The following is an 18,059-nucleotide window of genomic DNA, read 5'->3' as shown; positions in this document are numbered from 1 at the left end:
TTATGAAGAAATTTTGCTTTAAAATTGTTTTTAAATTTAAATACTCGCAGTTGGTCAAAACTCGATGGTGTTTTAGGGTCATTGTAGGTAAATAAAATAGAGTAATATTATGTTATTATATTGTAATATTATGAGAAAAGACTCAAATCAGAAAGTTGATTTCTTCTGAATTCACGACTTCAACGTCGTCTCTAAAGCTGAAATAAAACAAACAAACTTAGAGACAAATTGAACATTTATTAATAAACATATAAAACAGTTTATGTACAAACAGTGGTCGTGATTTAAAACAAGATCAAAACAAACGTAAGGTGCTTTAAGTTGAATACTGATAAAAACAGCCGAGTCACTCAGCCGACCGTTAAAGTGACGTTTGTCCTCTGAGCCTCCGTACGGGTTCAGACCCGGTTCAGCTTGTTCTGGGTCATCTGGACCAGCAGCTCTGAGTATTTCTCCAGCAGAGACGTCGTCCCGTCGTCCTCCAGCCGCGCGGAGGAGACTCCGCCCCCCCGCAGCAGCACCGCCTGCAGCTCAGAGTGAACGACATCAAACGCACCCTGCAGGACGGACGACATCTGGAGACACCGATCAGACCCGCCGAGCTGGAGGACATTCATTATTTATTCATTACTTCATTTAAAAAGGCAGAGAGGAGGAAATGAGGAAAAAACAATAAATATATAAAACTAAGAGTACTTGATACTGTTCATGAGTATTCAGCAGCTTTGACAATAGTTTATATATTACTTTAAGTTATATTACTTTATAATATTATATAGTGTATCGTATTAGTTTTTTAAAGTTATTTGCCTAAACGTCTCAAAATATTTAGACTCCTTCTCTTTCCCGCAACTTTATCCTTGAAATATGACTTTCTCTAAGCCCCGCCCCTCATACACAGACTGACCAATCACAGCGCAGCATCTCTGGCTCCTGGTTTAAAGTGTTGAATGTGTAACAGAGACCCGTTACTCTGAGAGGTTATAAAAGTAGTGGAGCTAACGTTAGCGCAGCATTACTGTAAGTAGCACGTTAGCACGTCTATGCTAAGCTAGCTACTGAATGTATTTTAATGACTGTTCACTTTTAGAGGGGTTAGGGTTATCACCTGTCGGTACAGGTGGACGGCTCGTCTCGCCGTCTGTCTCAGCTCGTTGGCGACCTGCTGACACTGCTGAAGACTGACCGACTCTTCATCATCATCTTCATCATCCTCGTCACCACCTGGACCTGCAACAAGAGAAACAAACATCCCGATGATCCTGAACACATGTACAGGGTCCATCCTCTGAGGAGCAGGAACGACGACCTAGAACGATGTGGAGATATCCGAGTCTATCGATGTTTTGACAGGAAGTCACCTGTCTGAGGGGGGCGGGGCTTCTCTGACAGAGGAGAGGAGGAGGAGGAGGTGGGCGGGTCAGAGGACAACGAATCAGCTGCCAGAGACGAGTCTGATACAAGAAGACAATCAGAAACTCATGTTAATGCAAAGAAACAGACAATAGTTTAAATATTTAAAAATCATCGTCGCAATGAAAGTCAGAATATTCTCACCTGGATCAGTCCGGATTCTGGTCTCGGGTCCTCCTGAGCCCTCTTCTTCTGAGGCGGAGCAGCTGATGATGTCAGAGGTGGTGATGTCACAGGCAGTGGGCATGGCCGTGAGGGTGACGGAGGAGGCGGGGGTTAGGGTCAGCATCTCCTCAACGCTGCCGATGCTGCTGAACCGCCTGACTCCGCCCTGTGACATCACCTTGGTGGGCGTGGCCGTCACCTGAGGCGACAGAGTGACACTGACGAGAGAAGGTTAGTCATTTATAAAAACACAACTTATTGTTGACCTCAGATGTCGACATCAATGAGAATAAATACATAAAAAGACGGGCAATGGGACCAGGATGTTACCTGCTGGTCGGGTCCTGATGGGGGTCAGGTTTGGTGCGGTGGAGGTCCAGACCAGCAGACAGCAGGGGGGCAGGAGGCTGGAGGTCTGAGGAGGAGAGGTTCTCCTTCTCCTCCTGGGCCGTGGGGGCGGGGTCCTGGATCAGCTTAGCCCTGGAGCTGGTAGTGGTTCCGAGGTATCCGAGCCGAGGCGCCGCGCAGCTGTTGTGGGCCGCCAGAGTCCTGGAGGTGACGTCTGATGAGGTTGAGGGAGAAGAAGGTCAGAGAGTGAGAACTGATGAAACGTAGAATAAGAAGGTACAGGTGAACAGGTGGAGACACTTCAGTTAACCTGAAGACACGACTGAGGGTTAAGAGACAAGAGACAGCTTGACCAACGACCTCGTGAGTTTTACAGCAGAATGAAAACCAGAAAACCGACAAAACACCCAAATGTTCTCACACACACACACACACACACACACACACACACACACACACACACACACACACACACACCTCGCAGCGTTTCTCTGCACTGGACGACCACAACAGTGTGTCGGCGGCGGCGTGTTGGGCAGCGAAGGGGCTGATGGGAAATCATGCAGGAAGCTCTACGACGAAGGACTGACTGACTGCATCTCACTGTGATCTCACACACACACACACACACACACACACACACACACACACACACACACACACCTTTGACAACATGTGGCGTCCCTCAGGGCAGCGTCCTGGAGCTTCTGTTCTTTCTATAAAAGCTGATAGACGCCTTCAACACGCACACTTCCTGTTTACAGGTTTAAATTAAGGAAAACCAAAGTGATGACTCACCACCACTGCTGGTGTTTTCTTTCTGAGTCGACTCAGTTGAGGCATCACTGCTCAACTCAGAGCTCACCTGAAAACAAACAAATCCTGCATGAAGCTATTCACTAACTGTCAAGGTGTTCTATAAAATGCAAATGTGCAGGTGATCAGGAAGAGTCAGTCGCCATCCAGCTCAGGTGTGTTTACTGTTGCTCAGGTGCGTTTCAGGTGTGTTAGTACCGATGTGTTGCTGACGTTGCTCTCCTCTGAGATTCTGGTCGGGATTGAGGCGGGGGGCGGAGCTCGGCTCGGCCACGCCCTGAAAACAGCAGAAAAGGCCTCGTTATCACCATGACGATGGTCACACCTGTCCCTCAAGAGTCGCCAAGGATTGTGGGGGAACTCACCTGATCCGGTCCTGGAACCGGGATAGGAAGCGGGTGGAGATGCTGAGTCGAGGGTTCAGGTAGCGTTCCTCCTCCGGAGGCAGCAGAGACTTCAGGTCGGTGTCAAACTTCTCTGAAAAGATCAAAGTTCACAAAAAGACATCAGCGTACGTGTGAGCGGACCGATGAAGATGATGAAGATGAAGAGGGTTCGGTACCGTCGCTCAGACTGGAGCTCAAAGTGTCAAAGTGGTTCTTCAGAGAGTTCCGGTCCTCGTCGTCCTCCAGAAGCAGACTGCCCACAGAGCTCCCCTGACTGAGCGAGTCTGTGTCTGAGGAGAGAAACTCGTGTCAATAATCAGGATTCATAATGAAATCGGGATTGATTCGTTCTCCGGCTTTCTAACCCGCTTCCTGCTGCTGCTCCACGCTTCCCGCTGAGCCCTCAGAGGAGGCGGAGTCCGGACCCTGGTCGGTCGCAGCCTCCACGTCGAACTCCCTGAGAACAGACGGGTGTTAAGTTCATGTGGCTGTGAGCGTCTGCAGGTGAACATGAACCTCACCTGTCAGAGGAGGAGGAGGTGGTGGTGGTGTTGGGGTAGAGGATGTAGCTGCTGTTGTCACCTGGATTCTGGAGCACCTGAACATCACACAGAGACTATCAGGTACCTGCTCACACAGGTGTTGAACCTAAACGTGTACTTCAACGCTCTGAACCCCACAATCCACCAGCGGGATTGAAAGGCACCGTTTGACAGCCAGAGGCTGTAAAAAAAGGTCATAATCAACAGATTTTCATCTTTCCGACGGTCCTTGAACACATCATGTGGGACGACCGCTTCAGAAAAATCAAACAAAACGAAATTTAAAATCATGATATTTAATAAATCATGTAATTCTTCATGTTGTCATTACAAATGTCTCCTCTAATAAAACATTCACTTTAACCAGATTGTGTAAAAACATGAAACTATGACGTCATGATTGATTCATCTGAGACCAACAGTCATGTGACCAGAAATCAGAGAAACTATGACTGAACTTCAGGAAGTGAACACAGAGAGGAGAGGAGAGGAGAGGAGAAGAATGAAAAGGAGAGGAGGAGCGAGAGAGAGGAGAGGAGAAGAAAGGAAAGGAGAGGAGAAGAAAGGAAAGGAAAGGAGGAGAGAGGAGAGAAGAGGAGAGAGAGGACAGGAGAGGAGAGAGAGGAGAGGAGAGGAGAGAGGACAGGAGAGGAGGAGAGATGTCAATAGTTTAATGTTTATAACACGTAAAGCCTCCTTTTGTTTTCAAACTTGTGGACACTTTGATGAATAGATTAGATATGTATGACGTATATGTATTAATATCACAGTAAACAGTGAGGTATTAACAGGTCCTGAGGTTCAGAGGGTTAACTTTCTATACATTCAATCAATCAGTTTGTGATCAGGTGATCAGTGAGCTCACCTCCTTCTCTCCATCATCTTCCTCCTCTTCCTCTCCTCCCAGCAGACTCTCTAGACTCTGAGGATGGAAGTCTCCCTCCTCCTCCTCTTCCTCCTCTATAGGCTCCTCCTCCTCCTCCTGACTCCTGGTGGGACTCGGGGACGAGTTGGAGCAGATGGTGAGAGGGTTCAGCTGCTCCGCCCACCGGCTCCTCACCTGACGAGGCTCAGCGGCCGATTGGATGCTAGAGGAGGCTCCGCCTTCACCCTGCTGAACACAGATCACAAATCAAGTTTAATCTGCAAAGTGACCAGAAACAAAGACTTCAGCAGTAAACTTGATTTACCAGCTTTCTGAACCACATGGGCAGTTTCCCGTTGGTCTGAAGCAGCTGAGCATCTGAAACAACAACAACAACAACAACAACAACATACATACATCAACAACAACAACAACAACAACAACGTCATGATTCAAACACAAGCTGCTCTCTAATAAACACATCAAGCTTTGAGCACAGGACAAACAACAGTTATTAATCTGCCGCTATGCTGATGATCTTCTTCTCTCCCTCTCAAATAAAAACGGTCAAAGTCAGACACCAGCTGTTTCTTTAGGAGCCGTCTTGTCTTTGTCATCCTTCTTCTTATTTTTCCTCAACTAAAAGTGTTTGTTCAGCAGAAACAGTCCAACCAAAAGTCCCTGAAACTGGCAGATGGGTTAAAAAATGCCAACATCTTCTCAGACATGTAGAGTTACACTTATTGACCACAAGGTGGCGCTGTAACAATCACGTCTATGTTTTCAGAATTATCTTTCTACAGCAGCTTAAAGTCAAAATTATTATTTGAATCTCAAATCATCTGCAATCTTTGCATTAAAGGTCTTCTGCTCTAAAAATATGTTGATCTGTTTTAAAAGTATACATTTGAAATGTTTAAACTATAAACCTGTTTAAATTGTAACCAGGATGTTCTGCAGCTTCACGACTCAGTCGATGCATTACATTGATTTAAGTGGGCGTGGCTTATTACACATTGAAATCACAAGTCTTTATCCATTCGCTACCACAACTAACACATGGTGTCAACATGTTGTGAATGGGCGGCCATGTTGTCTCTGTAGCAAAGGAACAGGAAGGAGTCTGCACATCCAGGTACGTCATAGCCTCTCTGGAGGTCAGAAAGAACAAAATAAAAACAGACTGGACTTCCCCAGACCTCATCCTCACCCTGAGCAGAGCCCAGTCTGGCTGGAGTCCCGAGGTCGGCCTCTTCCTCCTCGTCTTCCTCCATCTGAGGCAGCTGAGAGGAGGGTCCAGTGATGAAGGTCTCCCTCCTGAAACAACAACAACACAAGACCGAACACCTGAAGACTCACATGGGCCCGCTTCACTCCTCCAGGTCTTCAGCATCTCACTCACCTGATGTTTTGCCGTTTATTTCTGCAGGTTTCAGGTGCAGCGGACAGTTTGAGGCCCCGCCTCTTCCTCATGGTGCTGGTCATCTGAGAGTCCAGCCTCCACACAAACACACAACTACAACAACGACATAGTTCATCGTTATTAAAGAATTAAAACAACTCCTAACAAAGTACAGCTTAGAAGAGAGGGTAATCAGAACGCTACCTGTCTCCAGACACAGTGATGAGGTGTCTGCAGTCCTGACTGAACCTCATACAGGTGACGATCTCTGAGGAAGCAAACACAGTTAACAGACTCTCAGTTAACTACAAACCACCAACGAATACTACGACACACTTTGTGTAGAGACTTAAAAACAAACCAAACACTTGGATTTACTCACCAGAGTGTCCGAACAGGGTGGCGACACACTCTCCTGACTCGTAGTCAAAGATGTTGATGTTTTTATCGGAGCAGCTGGTGGCGAAGAACGACCCGGACGGATCCATCTGGACCTGGAGACGACAAAGTATCAGCCAATCACGTCACAGAATAAGTCGTCATCATCTGCTTCCGCCTCACATCAATTTATTGATTATCAAAATAGTTGACAGACACGTGAAGACGCTCATCGGTAGTTGTAGACCTACAAACAGCAGAGACACAAACTCATGCTGGGAGTCTGCTAGAGATCAATGAACTGACAGCTGAAACAACAATGGATGAACGTGTCCTCACCTTCAGCAGAGCTCCTTCATCACTGGTCGAACCCTTCAGACACTTTTTCAGCTTCCCAGTTTCCACGTTGTAAACCCTGAAAAAGAAACTCACTCAGTCAGCTTCAGTGTTCTTCACTGACCGTTATAAATCCTTCTCTTCTTCTTCTACTCTTTCTAACCTGACGTTTCTGTCCTGACAGGCGACGGAGACGTGAGTCCTCGATGAGTCCAGGTCCATGTCGTACAGAGTCGTCTTCTCCACCACGTGGTGACTTCTGGAGAACCAGGGACCCTCCACCGTCTGGACCGCATCAGACATGACATCGTACAAAACATACGTGACATCGTACAAAACATACGTGACATCATGTAAAACATACGTGACATCATGTAAAACATACGTGACATCGTACAAAACATACGTGACATCATGTAAAACATACGTGACATCATGTAAAACATACGTGACATCGTACAAAACATACGTGACATCGTACAAAACATACGTGACATCATGTAAAACATACGTGACATCGTACAAAACATACGTGACATCATGTAAAACATACGTGACATCATGTAAAACATACGTGACATCGTACAAAACATACGTGACATCATGTAAAACATACGTGACATCATGTAAAACATACGTGACATCGTACAAAACATACGTGACATCGTACAAAACATACGTGACATCGTACAAAACATACGTGACATCATGTAAAACATACGTGACATCGTACAAAACATACGTGACATCATGTAAAACATACGTGACATCATGTAAAACATACGTGACATCGTACAAAACATACGTGACATCGTACAAAACATACGTGACATCGTACAAAACATACGTGACATCGTACAAAACATACGTGACATCGTACAAAACATACGTGACATCATGTAAAACATACGTGACATCATGGACAATTCAGTGTATTTTAGTTTGTACCTAAAAGTACTGAAGGTATTTCTGGTATTATTGAAGTATTTATTGTAGTAGTGGAAGTATTTCTGATTGTAGAAGTTCTTCGAGTAGTAGTGGAAGTATTACTGAAGTATTTGTGGTAGTAGTGGAAGTATGTCTGGCCTTACTTTAAGTACTTCTGTTAGTATTAGATGTATTTCTATAATTATTGAAGTACTTCTGTTAGTATTGGATGTATTTCTATAATTATTGAAGTACTTTTGTTAGTATTAGATGTATTTCTATAATTATTGAAGTACTTTTGTTAGTATTAGATGTATTTCTATAATTACTGAAGTACTTCTGTTAGCATTAGAAGTCTTTTTATCATTCTTATGCATCTCTTTGTACATCAGAGGGTTCAGACCTGTTCAGCTGACTGGAAGTAGATACTTTTGTCGGCTCCACAGCTGATCATCCGAACCTCTGGACTCTCACCTGAACACAGGAAACATGAAGAGTTGTTATCAGATGAGACGGACGTGTTTTTATCTGGTGCTACGGAGTAATACCAGCTGGGAAATACTGATAACTTCATGTACTTTAAAGTATCTTAAACAGACGTGTAAACAGTGTTTCATAATGTGAACACAAAGTAATAATATCATATACATCATTCTGCGTAATGAGGACGTTTACGTGTATTTCTACATGGCGGTATTAGTACTTTGAGTGCAGTAGAAGCTTCCTGAATGACGGACATAAACACAGAGTCTGGATCTACGTCACCAGAGAACTTGACAGCGGTGATGGAGGCCGAGTGGTCGTTCAGAGTCTGATGCAGACTGTAGTTCTTCTCCAGGTTGAAGATGTGGATCAGTCGATCTCTGCTGGCCGACGCCAACAGATTCATACCTGAAACAACGACATCGGTCAGGTGTCACACCGACGTGGAACCCAACCTCCACCTCCTCCTGGTGGCCTGAGCTCTTCACCTGTGGACGTGGGGGAGAACTCCAGACACAACACCTCCGAGTCGTGAGCCTCGATCTTCACCAGCTGGTCCAGGAACTCCAGACCGAAGATACTGAACACAGAAGGGGGGGGGGGGGGGGGGTTAAAGATTAACAACAATATTGATTATGAAGAAAAACATAACAAACAAATAAATAGTTTTATGGTCGTGGGATCAAACGTTTTAATGGGGACATTTTTGTATTTAGCCTTTATTTGGCCACATAGTTTATTATAGACTTAATTATAAATGTTTAACATTTTGCATAAAAACAGCCGAAATGATGGAAACTAACTATGAAAAAGCCAAAATGTCCATGTGAGACTTAAAGGTTAAGTTAAAGAAACTATGTGTAGAAGTACAGGTGCCGTCCAGCAGAGGGCAGCAGAGATCAATAACTACAGAGCCCTGATCAGTTATTGACCAGCATTACGTCATCGTTACGAGTCTCTCACCGCAGGTTTCCACAGCGGTCTCCGGCTGCCAGGTGTTGTCCATCAGGACTGATACTCAGGACTCTGACGCCAGCTTTCCCATCAGCCCCGGCGGCCTCCCCCCCCCTCTCCCCCTCGGCCTGCAGGTGCTGCGTGTTCTCCCCCACATACAGAATCCTCTGCAGGTCCTGAAACACAAACAGGAAGTTAGTTCCGAGCTCTGTGGTCTGGTGCTGAGCCTCAATAGTACACTCAAATACACTCTCGTACTAGTACTCTTGTGTACTTGTGTACTTGTACTCCAGCTGGCCTTACGTTGCTGTAGAGGTTTCCGTGTCCTGTGGGGGGGTCGGTGTGCCACAGTCTGATGGTGTTATCAGAGGAACAGGTGAGGAAAGAGGACGGAGGAAGACACGCCTGAGACACATCGGACAGCTCTGGATACACCTGAGGACAAAGTATACATGTAGTAGTATCTACAATCTAAAGTGTTTGTATCATGATTCAAGTATTTCCTGTAGTATTTGTATGTGCTGTTAGTGAAGTACATCCTGTAGTATTTGCAGACGTACCTCGACGCTCCACACACAGCTGCTGTGGTACAGAGCGGAGTAGAGCTTGCAGGCGTTCTTCACGTCGCTGACGTCCCAAACGTAGACACTGTGGTCGTTGTACACACTGGTCAGCTGACGGGCGGCGGGGTCAAAGGTCACCGCCGACGTGTCCGGATACCGAGCGCCAAGACTGACAAGGGACACGGGGAGTATTCACCAGGAGTGCTCTCAATAAGCTACCCAGCGTGTTGGTAGTACTCGTACCTGTGCTGTACGCTCTGCGTGAGGTCCACCCCCAGGCGGTGAGGTCGGTGCAGAGTGGAGATGTACTGCAGGTTGGATGGACTGAACACTCTGATGGCTCCGTCAGCACAACCACAGAAGATGAAGTCCTCGCTGACCTCCAGACAACTCGCAGACGACGTCTGTCGACGACAACAAGGCAGCTGAACGACAATGAGCTTTTATTTTGGTGGTCTGGGCGTACTTGACACGTTACGGGTGTACTTTACATGTACTTTACGTGGTAAGGGTGTACTTTACATGTACTTTACGTGGTAAGGGTGTACTTTACATGGTACGGGTGTACTTTATGTGGTAAGGGTGTACTTTACATGTACTTTACGTGGTACGGGTGTACTTTACATGGTACGGGTGTACTTTACGTGGTAAGGGTGTACTTTACATGTACTTTACGTGGTACGGGTGTACTTTACATGTACTTTACGTGGTATGGGTGTACTTTACATGGCACGGGTGTACTTTACATGTACTTTACATGGTACTGGTGTACTTTACATGTACTTTACATGTACGGGTGTACTTAACATGTACTTTACGTTGTACAGGTGTACTTTACATGTACTTTACATGTACGGGTGTACTTGACATGGTACGGTTGTACTTTACATGTACGGGTGTACTTTACATGGTACGGGTGTACTTTACATGTACGGGTGTACTTTACATGGTACGTGTGTACTTTACATGGTACGGGTGTACTTTGCATGTACGGGTGTACTTTGCATGTACGGGTGTACTTTACGTGGTAAGGGTGTACTTTACATGTACTTTACGTGGTACGGGTGTACTTTACATGTACTTTACGTGGTACGGGTGTGCTTTACATGGTAAGGGTGTACTTTACGTGGTAAGGGTGTACTTTACATGTACTTTACGTGGTACGGGTGTACTTTACATGGTACGGATGTACTTTACATGTACTTTACATGGTACTGGTGTACTTTACATGTACTTTACATGTACTGGTGTACTTTACATGTACTTTACATGTACGGGTGTACTTTACGTGTACGGGTGTACTTAACATGTACTTTACGTTGTACAGGTGTACTTTACATGTACTTTACATAGTACGGGTGTACTTGACATGTACTTAACATGTACGGGTGTACTTTACATGGTACGGGTGTACTTTACATGTACGGGTGTACTTTACATGGTACGTGTGTACTTTACATGGTACGGGAGTACTTTACATGGTACGGGTGTACTTTACATGGTACGTGTGTACTTTACATGGTACGGGAGTACTTTACATGGTACGGGTGTACTTTGCATGTACGGGTGTACTTTCCTGTGCTCCTCACTCACCTTCAGGTTGACCCAGGCCTCCAGGTGTCGGCTGCTGTTGAACAGACACAGCAGACCTGAGCTGGTGATGGAGTAGGTGTTGGACGCCACAAGGCCACGCCCACACGCCACCCCGCTGAACACGCTGTTCTTATGGTCTCCTAGCAACCCTGACCGACCAATCAGAGGCACCGTGCTGTTCACCTGGATATGGGATGAAAAACAGTTAGTTCAAACTACCGACCGGCTGACGAGTGTAGACGAGCAGCGATTGGCTGACGAGATGATTACCCGTCTCTCTTTGGAGGCGTCCAGGTACCAGAACTTGACGTGTCGGTTTCCCGCGGTGACGAAGTAACTGTTGTCCTGAGAGAAAGAGACGGAGGACACTCTGCTGGACACTTTGTTGGAGGCGATGATCTCACCTTTCTGCTCAAAGGCACAAAGACAGGAAGGACTCAATATCATCATGATGTACCAAAACAGGTGCTGATGTGTGTGTGTGTGTGTGTGTGTGTGTGTGTGTGTGTGTGTGTGTGTGTGTGTGTGTGTGTGTGTGTGTGTGTGTGTGTGTATGTGTGTGTGTCCTCACCCTCCAGTCCCACACACTAACAGTCATGTCATGCTGGTATCCCACAGACACGATGTAGCAGCTGTTGGTGGAAAACGCCACGCAGGAAACTCCGTATTTATGAGACTGAACCTCGGCCACCTGACCTCCATCCACCTCCCACACCCGCACACAGGGCATGTGACCGCTCTGAAACACACACACACACACACACACTCTCTCTCAGGTATACACACACACCTTCACCTGTCCTCCCTGGTGTCCACAGAGAGGCAACAACAGTCTCAGGTGTATGTGACTCAGCTCCTACCTCACCAGTGACCAGGTGTTTTCCATCATGGGAGAAGGCCAGCGCACTGAAGGGTTTCCTGAAACACAAACACGTCTTTACTGCATTCTGCTGAGTTTCTTCACGGAGCTCTACAGCCCTTCTTAGAGGAGCTCTACGGCCCTTCTTAGAGGAGCTCTACGGCCCTTCTTAGAGGAGCTCTACGGCCCTTCTTAGAGGCGCTCTGCTCTACGGCCCTTCTTAGAGGCGCTCTACGGCCCTTCTTAGAGGCGCTCTGCTCTACGGCCCTTCTTAGAGGCGCTCTACGGCCCTTCTTAGAGGCGCTCTACAGCCCTTCTTAGAGGCGCTCTGCTCTACGGCCCTTCTTAGAGGCGCTCTACAGCCTTTCTTAGAGGAGCTCTGCTCTACGGCCCTTCTTAGAGGCGCTCTATGGCCCTTCTTAGAGGAGCTCTGCTCTACGGCCCTTCTTAGAGGCGCTCTACAGCCCTTCTTAGAGGCGCTCTGCTCTACGGCCCTTCTTAGAGGCGCTCTACAGCCTTTCTTAGAGGAGCTCTGCTCTACGGCCCTTCTTAGAGGCGCTCTATGGCCCTTCTTAGAGGAGCTCTGCTCTACGGCCCTTCTTAGAGGCGCTCTACAGCCCTTCTTAGAGGCGCTCTGCTCTACGGCCCTTCTTAGAGGCGCTCTACAGCCTTTCTTAGAGGAGCTCTGCTCTACGGCCCTTCTTAGAGGAGCTCTATGGCCCTTCTTAGAGGAGCTCTGCTCTACGGCCCTTCTTAGAGGCGCTCTACAGCCCTTCTTAGAGGAGCTCTGCTCTACGGCCCTTCTTAGAGGCGCTCTACAGCCTTTCTTAGAGGAGCTCTGCTCTACGGCCCTTCTTAGAGGAGCTCTATGGCCCTTCTTAGAGGAGCTCTGCTCTACGGCCCTTCTTAGAGGCGCTCTACAGCCCTTCTTAGAGGAGCTCTGCTCTACGGCCCTTCTTAGAGGAGCTCTATGGCCCTTCTTCACAACGCTCTACAATCTAGCTGAAAAAGAACTGCAGAACCTGAGCTTTTTGATAATATTAAAGATCTCATGTTCTCAGGTGTGTCCTCATGAGTCCATCACGTCCTACCTGGACGTGTTGATGATGTGACTCTGTTTGTTCTTCTTCGGGTGAAGCAGCACAATGACACAGCTGAAACACAAACAGGTTCATTCAAGTAAATAAATCACAGCCAACGCTTCGTCTTAATGTTGTCCGTCACCCTGTCCACACAGGTGAGTGAAAAGAGGCGGGGCTTACCCTGCAGGGTAGGCAATGAGACCAGATTTTGGGTCAGAGGTCAAACTGCTGCTGCTGGCTGTGCTGATGCCCAGAACCTTCTCCAGACTCACCTGAAACAACACGCAAACAAACTGCATTAAATACACACATTATATATAAACACACACACACACACACACACACACACACACACACACACACACACCACTTGTTTCCATGTTAAATTATCATTGAAGTAAAGAAGAACGTCATCAATAGAACAGCTGTTGTGTACATTGTTTGTGTTTTCGCTCCTTTACGGTAAATCACTGACGTAAACATGTCCCGGTCGGTTTAGAGACGCTTTATGGTTCATGGATCATATTAAACTCACACAGTCACCTCTCAACAGAACTATCGGAACCGGGACATGTTTCCGTTAGCTCGCCCTGTGACGTCACATGTTTCACCGTCACACCGGTGGTCTGAGAACATTAACGACTACCATAATAACGTCACATAAAGTTCACCGCGCTCAGAGTGACACACGTCGAGGTTTAGATGCTCTTCATTCAATATGGTACAAGTTTTGGTCACGTCTTCGTTTTCAAACTAGTTCAAAACTTTTCGGCAAAACTCCCCTTAGACCTGTGATGCTAACGGTTAGCCGTGATGCTAACGGTTAGCTCGTACAGTACCCGGATGCTGGAGGTCCTCCCGCTCTGTCGACTCTTCCTCCCCGCCGGTTGCCTCCTCTTCTTCGGGTTAACTGAGCCGCTGTCCTCCATGGCCACCGTCTCACTCCAACTTTAATATGTAAGGTCACTGACTAACACGGCTACGAATCGAGCCGACACACTCGGAGACAAAGACCGTCTACACGTCCATTAAAGGCCCACTGAGGTGAACCAGGAGCGGGTCGGTTTATCTAAACTCTCCGCTGATGATGATGATGATGATGATGGAGGACTAGCTTAGCTTTATGCTAAAAGGAAACCTGACACTTCTCTCTGCGGCGGGACTCTGGTTCAAACCGAGCCTCGCCCACTGCCCTGTCAGCTGACCAATGACCAGCATAGGTCCCGCCCTCTAACGTCAAAACACCCAATGGACAGCCGAGGACAGACACTGTCCAGCCCACTGCCCAATGAACAGCATAAGTCCCGCCCTCTAACGTGAGAACACCCAATGGACAGCCGAGGACCTGCCTTCCAGCTGTAAGAACCACCGTCATCACAGAACTTCACTCATCTGGTCCTTCAGTGCTGCTGGATTCAGAACTACGTCACATGGAGCGAGTGTGTCCTGTATGACATCTGCTGGAGAAGAAATGTTAATAAGCAGCTCATTCTTTCCTATTACCCATCTGTTGATGAGCTGTAAATGTTATTACCTAACACCATGTGTAATGTGAGGACAGACTCGACACTCAACCGGAGGACAATTGCTTTTATTACAAAAATTCACTCAGAAAACTAAAGCTTCTTCGAATGTACAATATTTCATTTTTGAACAGAGTTGAAAACATCACAAAGTATCTGAAGTGTGATTCAAATCAGAAGTTGGAGACAGAATGTTCGGCGTTAGCGCGTCTCACTGAGACTAAGGCAGTGGTTCCCAAACTGTGGGTCGGGACCCCTCCAGTGGGTCGCGAGCTAGAACCCTTTGATCCTCAAAGTATTATTCAAATGACACAATCAAAAAAGTAAAACTGCTTTATTTTAACAAACCTCAACACCGAGCAGAGAAACAACCGGACGCTAGCACGTTAGCTTCCAGCTGTGTTGGTCTCAGTAGGGGCCGCTAACGATGCTAACAGATACCTGAAGAGTTCAAATGAAACGGTGATTATTGCGTTATGTTCGTATGTTGTAGCTGAGGAATCAAAGTACAGGGAGACTAATGTTCCACAAGTTAAACTTGAAGATGAACGTGTGATCCCAAAGTAAGGACGGCTGTTAATACCAACCATCATTTCAGAAGAGCTAATCTAACATATTCACAACAAACATGAACCTTAACGATCTCACAACAACAACAAACTAAACTAAAATATTTCCTGCATTGTCCCTCTGGAACAAGTTCCTCTTCTTTGTCCCAACAAATCAAAATCAACTAAAGAAAACGTTCAAAGCATCAACAGATTAGTGCATTCAGAGTTACAACGACAACACAAAGTCAACTTCACACCAAAGACAACACAGAGACAGTCTGCTGATAGAGATTAGTAAATCCTCTCTGTCTTTAATAACACGTGGAGTTCCTCAGGGACGCGTCCCGGGTCCTCTATTGTTTCTATTAAACCTGATTTAAAGGAACAGTCCAACATTTAGTAAATCCTCATGTTCTCTGTCTTTAATAACACGTGGAGTTCCTCAGGGACGCGTCCCGGGTCCTCTATTGTTTCTATTAAACCAGCATTCACATCTTTCTGCTCAGCTGCACGTCTTAAGGTAAAAGGTGTGATTGACAGCGGCAGCACCAATCACCTGAGGCTGGGGGCGGGGCTCAGACTGTGTGTGTGTGTGTGTGTGTGTGTGTGTGTGTGTGTGTGTGTGTGTGTGGAGGTTATTCTCCTGCTGGTAATCTGACCCGAAGGCAGTTTAATGAACACGTTGATGTCTCGTCTCTGATTGGCTGCTGGTCTGAAGCAGATTGAATTACACTGAAGCAGAGAGGAAAGGCTGAAGTGGTTTAGCTTCACTTCATGGAGTTATTTTTTACAGTGTAAACAGTAAAGGCTGTAATAAGTGAGTTAAAGGCCGCGTGGTGACATTGGACCCTCCTCACCTGTCCAGGTGAAGCTTCTCTTTGGTAGAGTCTCTCTGGGCCCCGAGTTCAAAGGTTAAAATCTTAAGAGTCGGTCTGTACATTCAGTGTTTGTGTTCAAACATAAGGACACTTGTTACATTCGTCTTCATATTTACACTAGAAAAATAGAGTTACCAAAATAAAACACAGCTGTAGACGGTCCCTTCAGTTTGTTCCTTTGATGACCATCCTGCAGAAGAAGAAGAAGAATTAATAATAGAAACAATAAATAGAAACTTTAGGATCTCCATTAAAAAAAAGAGTTCAGTTAGTTTGAACACGTTTACAGAGACGGAGAGTTTAAGAAGTTAATGAAGGATTAAGTTAAACTGGGACTGGAAGCCAGTTGTTTTAGGTAAACTGGGATTGGAAGCCAGTTGGTTTGGTTAAACTGGGATTGGAAGTCAGTTGTTTTAGGTAAACTGGGATTGGAAGCCAGTTGGTTTGGTTAAACTGGGATTGGAAGCAAATTTTTGGTGTGGATCAGAATGGAATGTATTGGGTGTGGTGGTTTACCTGGGTTCAGGTCAGGGTTGCTGGCTCAGGACCGGAAGACGTGGACGGCTCGGACGACGTACTGGCGGCAGATGGGACACTCGCTCATCCTTTTGCCGCACTTGGTGCAGGTGATCATGTGACCACACTCCAGCAGGACACAGTCGATGGGACAGTCCATACAGATCTTACAGAGGTTCTCCTCCGGACCTGCAGATCCACTACCGCCGGACTCTGGAGGGAGACCGAGACATACGGGACACCGTGAACTTATTGCTTTTATTACCAATTATTTCATCCATTTGGTCTGTATAACGTCAATAAGTAGTCCTGACCAACAGTCCAAAACCCAAAGACATCATTAGACAAGCAGAGTTTTGGGCATTTGTCTCTAAAAAGGACTTTGAACAATGAATTATCAAAATAGTTTATAAATAAATGAAAATAGCTTTATAACGATGAATCATATAAATGAACAAATAGATTGTTCTGTTTTGATATCTTTGTCATCTTATCTTCTCAAACAAAAAACTCACCTGAGGCGTTCACAGCGTTGGCGGCTGAAAGACAAACAGAAAACACGTCTTTAATTTATAAAGGTATATAAAACTAATCAACCCACCTGGAGAGGGATGGTTAGCTTAGCATTGAATGGTCGCATCAAACCATCAGCCGACCCACCCAGTAGGCTCTGCTGGTCCTGGTCCTGACCCTCTATGATCCTAACCCTCTATGGTCCTGGTACTCACCCAGTAGGTTCTGCTGGTCCTGGTACAGCCGGCTCACTCTCTCCATCAGCTCCCACTTCTCACAGCAGCCCTTGTAGTTAACAAAGTTCCTGGCGAGGATTTCCTTCAGCTGTCGGACGCTGAGCGCCTCGATGTCGTCCAGACAGCTCAGGTCCGACAGAGAGGCCCGGCGACCCGAAACCGGGACCTCCTCTGGGTCCGAGTTCTGAACCAGACAGACAAAGAAAACTAAATCAAGATCTGAAGAATCCAGACACAAAAACAAGACCCAGACTCAAAAAACAAGACACTGTCTGAGTCTCCCTCCCCTGTTCTGGTTTCACCTGGTCTTCCTCCTGAACGTCGGGCTCGGGGGGGGCGGTCTCTGTGGGCGGGGGCAGAGCTTCAGGCTGTGGGGCCGGGGGCTCGGGGGTGGAGGCGGGGGAGTCCGGGGTCGAGGTGGAGATGCGAGGGGTGTGGTCAGGGGGGTCAGTGGTCACAGAGGGGGGGTCAGGGGTCAGGGTCTCGGGGGCGGACTCGTCGGATGGCGAGGACTCGTCGGACTGCTGCCCGAGGACCAGCTCCACCAGCTCCTCCTGAACAAAAGGGGGGACACACGGTTTTAACGGGGACCCGGTTCTCTACATTCAAGCTGCTCAGTGGAGGACAGGAAGTGACCTTCTCTCTGCACAGGTGGGTGGACACCTCGTGCAGGTGCAGGTAGTCCCTCAGCTCCTTCACTTTCAGCTTCATGAGCTCCGCCCGCTCCAGC

General features: G+C 46.9%; 2 protein-coding genes across 4 annotated transcripts in view; both read right to left on the bottom strand.

Annotated features, from left to right (window-relative positions):
* Positions 1-217: 217 nt before the first annotated feature.
* wdr62 (WD repeat domain 62) lies at positions 218-14,249 on the bottom strand. Of its 3 annotated transcripts, none has more exons than XM_068705058.1 (34): positions 13,952-14,249; positions 13,293-13,384; positions 13,122-13,184; positions 12,032-12,089; positions 11,743-11,910; positions 11,442-11,579; positions 11,172-11,354; positions 9,822-9,982; positions 9,576-9,747; positions 9,319-9,450; positions 9,025-9,191; positions 8,550-8,641; positions 8,344-8,469; positions 7,982-8,052; positions 6,815-6,936; positions 6,655-6,730; positions 6,320-6,431; positions 6,142-6,205; positions 5,938-6,051; positions 5,746-5,852; positions 4,861-4,913; positions 4,536-4,784; positions 3,650-3,726; positions 3,494-3,585; positions 3,305-3,418; positions 3,108-3,219; positions 2,941-3,019; positions 2,725-2,791; positions 2,404-2,529; positions 1,909-2,140; positions 1,558-1,796; positions 1,362-1,454; positions 1,109-1,230; positions 218-602 (listed from the first exon to the last, which is right to left on the bottom strand). In XM_068705058.1, exons 1-34 carry the CDS (start codon positions 14,039-14,041, stop codon positions 399-401), a joined length of 4,167 nt encoding a protein of 1,388 aa, XP_068561159.1. In that variant the 5' UTR covers positions 14,042-14,249; the 3' UTR covers positions 218-398. The 3 variants fall into 3 exon arrangements, with proteins under 3 accessions (XP_068561159.1, XP_068561170.1, XP_068561178.1); XM_068705069.1 differs by having other exon boundaries at positions 4,536-4,781; XM_068705077.1 differs by lacking the exon at positions 2,404-2,529.
* Positions 14,250-14,687: 438 nt separating this feature from the next.
* The window catches only part of rffl (ring finger and FYVE-like domain containing E3 ubiquitin protein ligase), an 8,154-nt gene continuing 4,782 nt past the window's right edge, over positions 14,688-18,059 (bottom strand). The window contains exons 3-8 of the mRNA XM_068705046.1: positions 17,966-18,059; positions 17,632-17,883; positions 17,309-17,513; positions 17,096-17,119; positions 16,581-16,793; positions 14,688-16,254 (exon numbers count right to left, since the gene is read on the bottom strand). The exon at positions 17,966-18,059 is cut by the window's right edge and continues 104 nt beyond it. Coding sequence (XP_068561147.1) covers positions 16,606-16,793; positions 17,096-17,119; positions 17,309-17,513; positions 17,632-17,883; positions 17,966-18,059 — 763 coding nt within the window. The 3' untranslated portion in view covers positions 14,688-16,254; positions 16,581-16,605. The remainder of the gene's footprint in view (positions 16,255-16,580; positions 16,794-17,095; positions 17,120-17,308; positions 17,514-17,631; positions 17,884-17,965) is intronic.

Source organism: Cebidichthys violaceus, unplaced genomic scaffold (genome assembly GCF_023349555.1).
Source record: "Cebidichthys violaceus isolate CVI_PGR_0920_01 unplaced genomic scaffold, fCebVio1.0.p SCAF_1, whole genome shotgun sequence".
NCBI classification, from domain to species: Eukaryota; Metazoa; Chordata; class Actinopteri; order Perciformes; family Stichaeidae; genus Cebidichthys; species Cebidichthys violaceus.
This window is presented reverse-complemented; position numbering and strand designations above follow the sequence as displayed.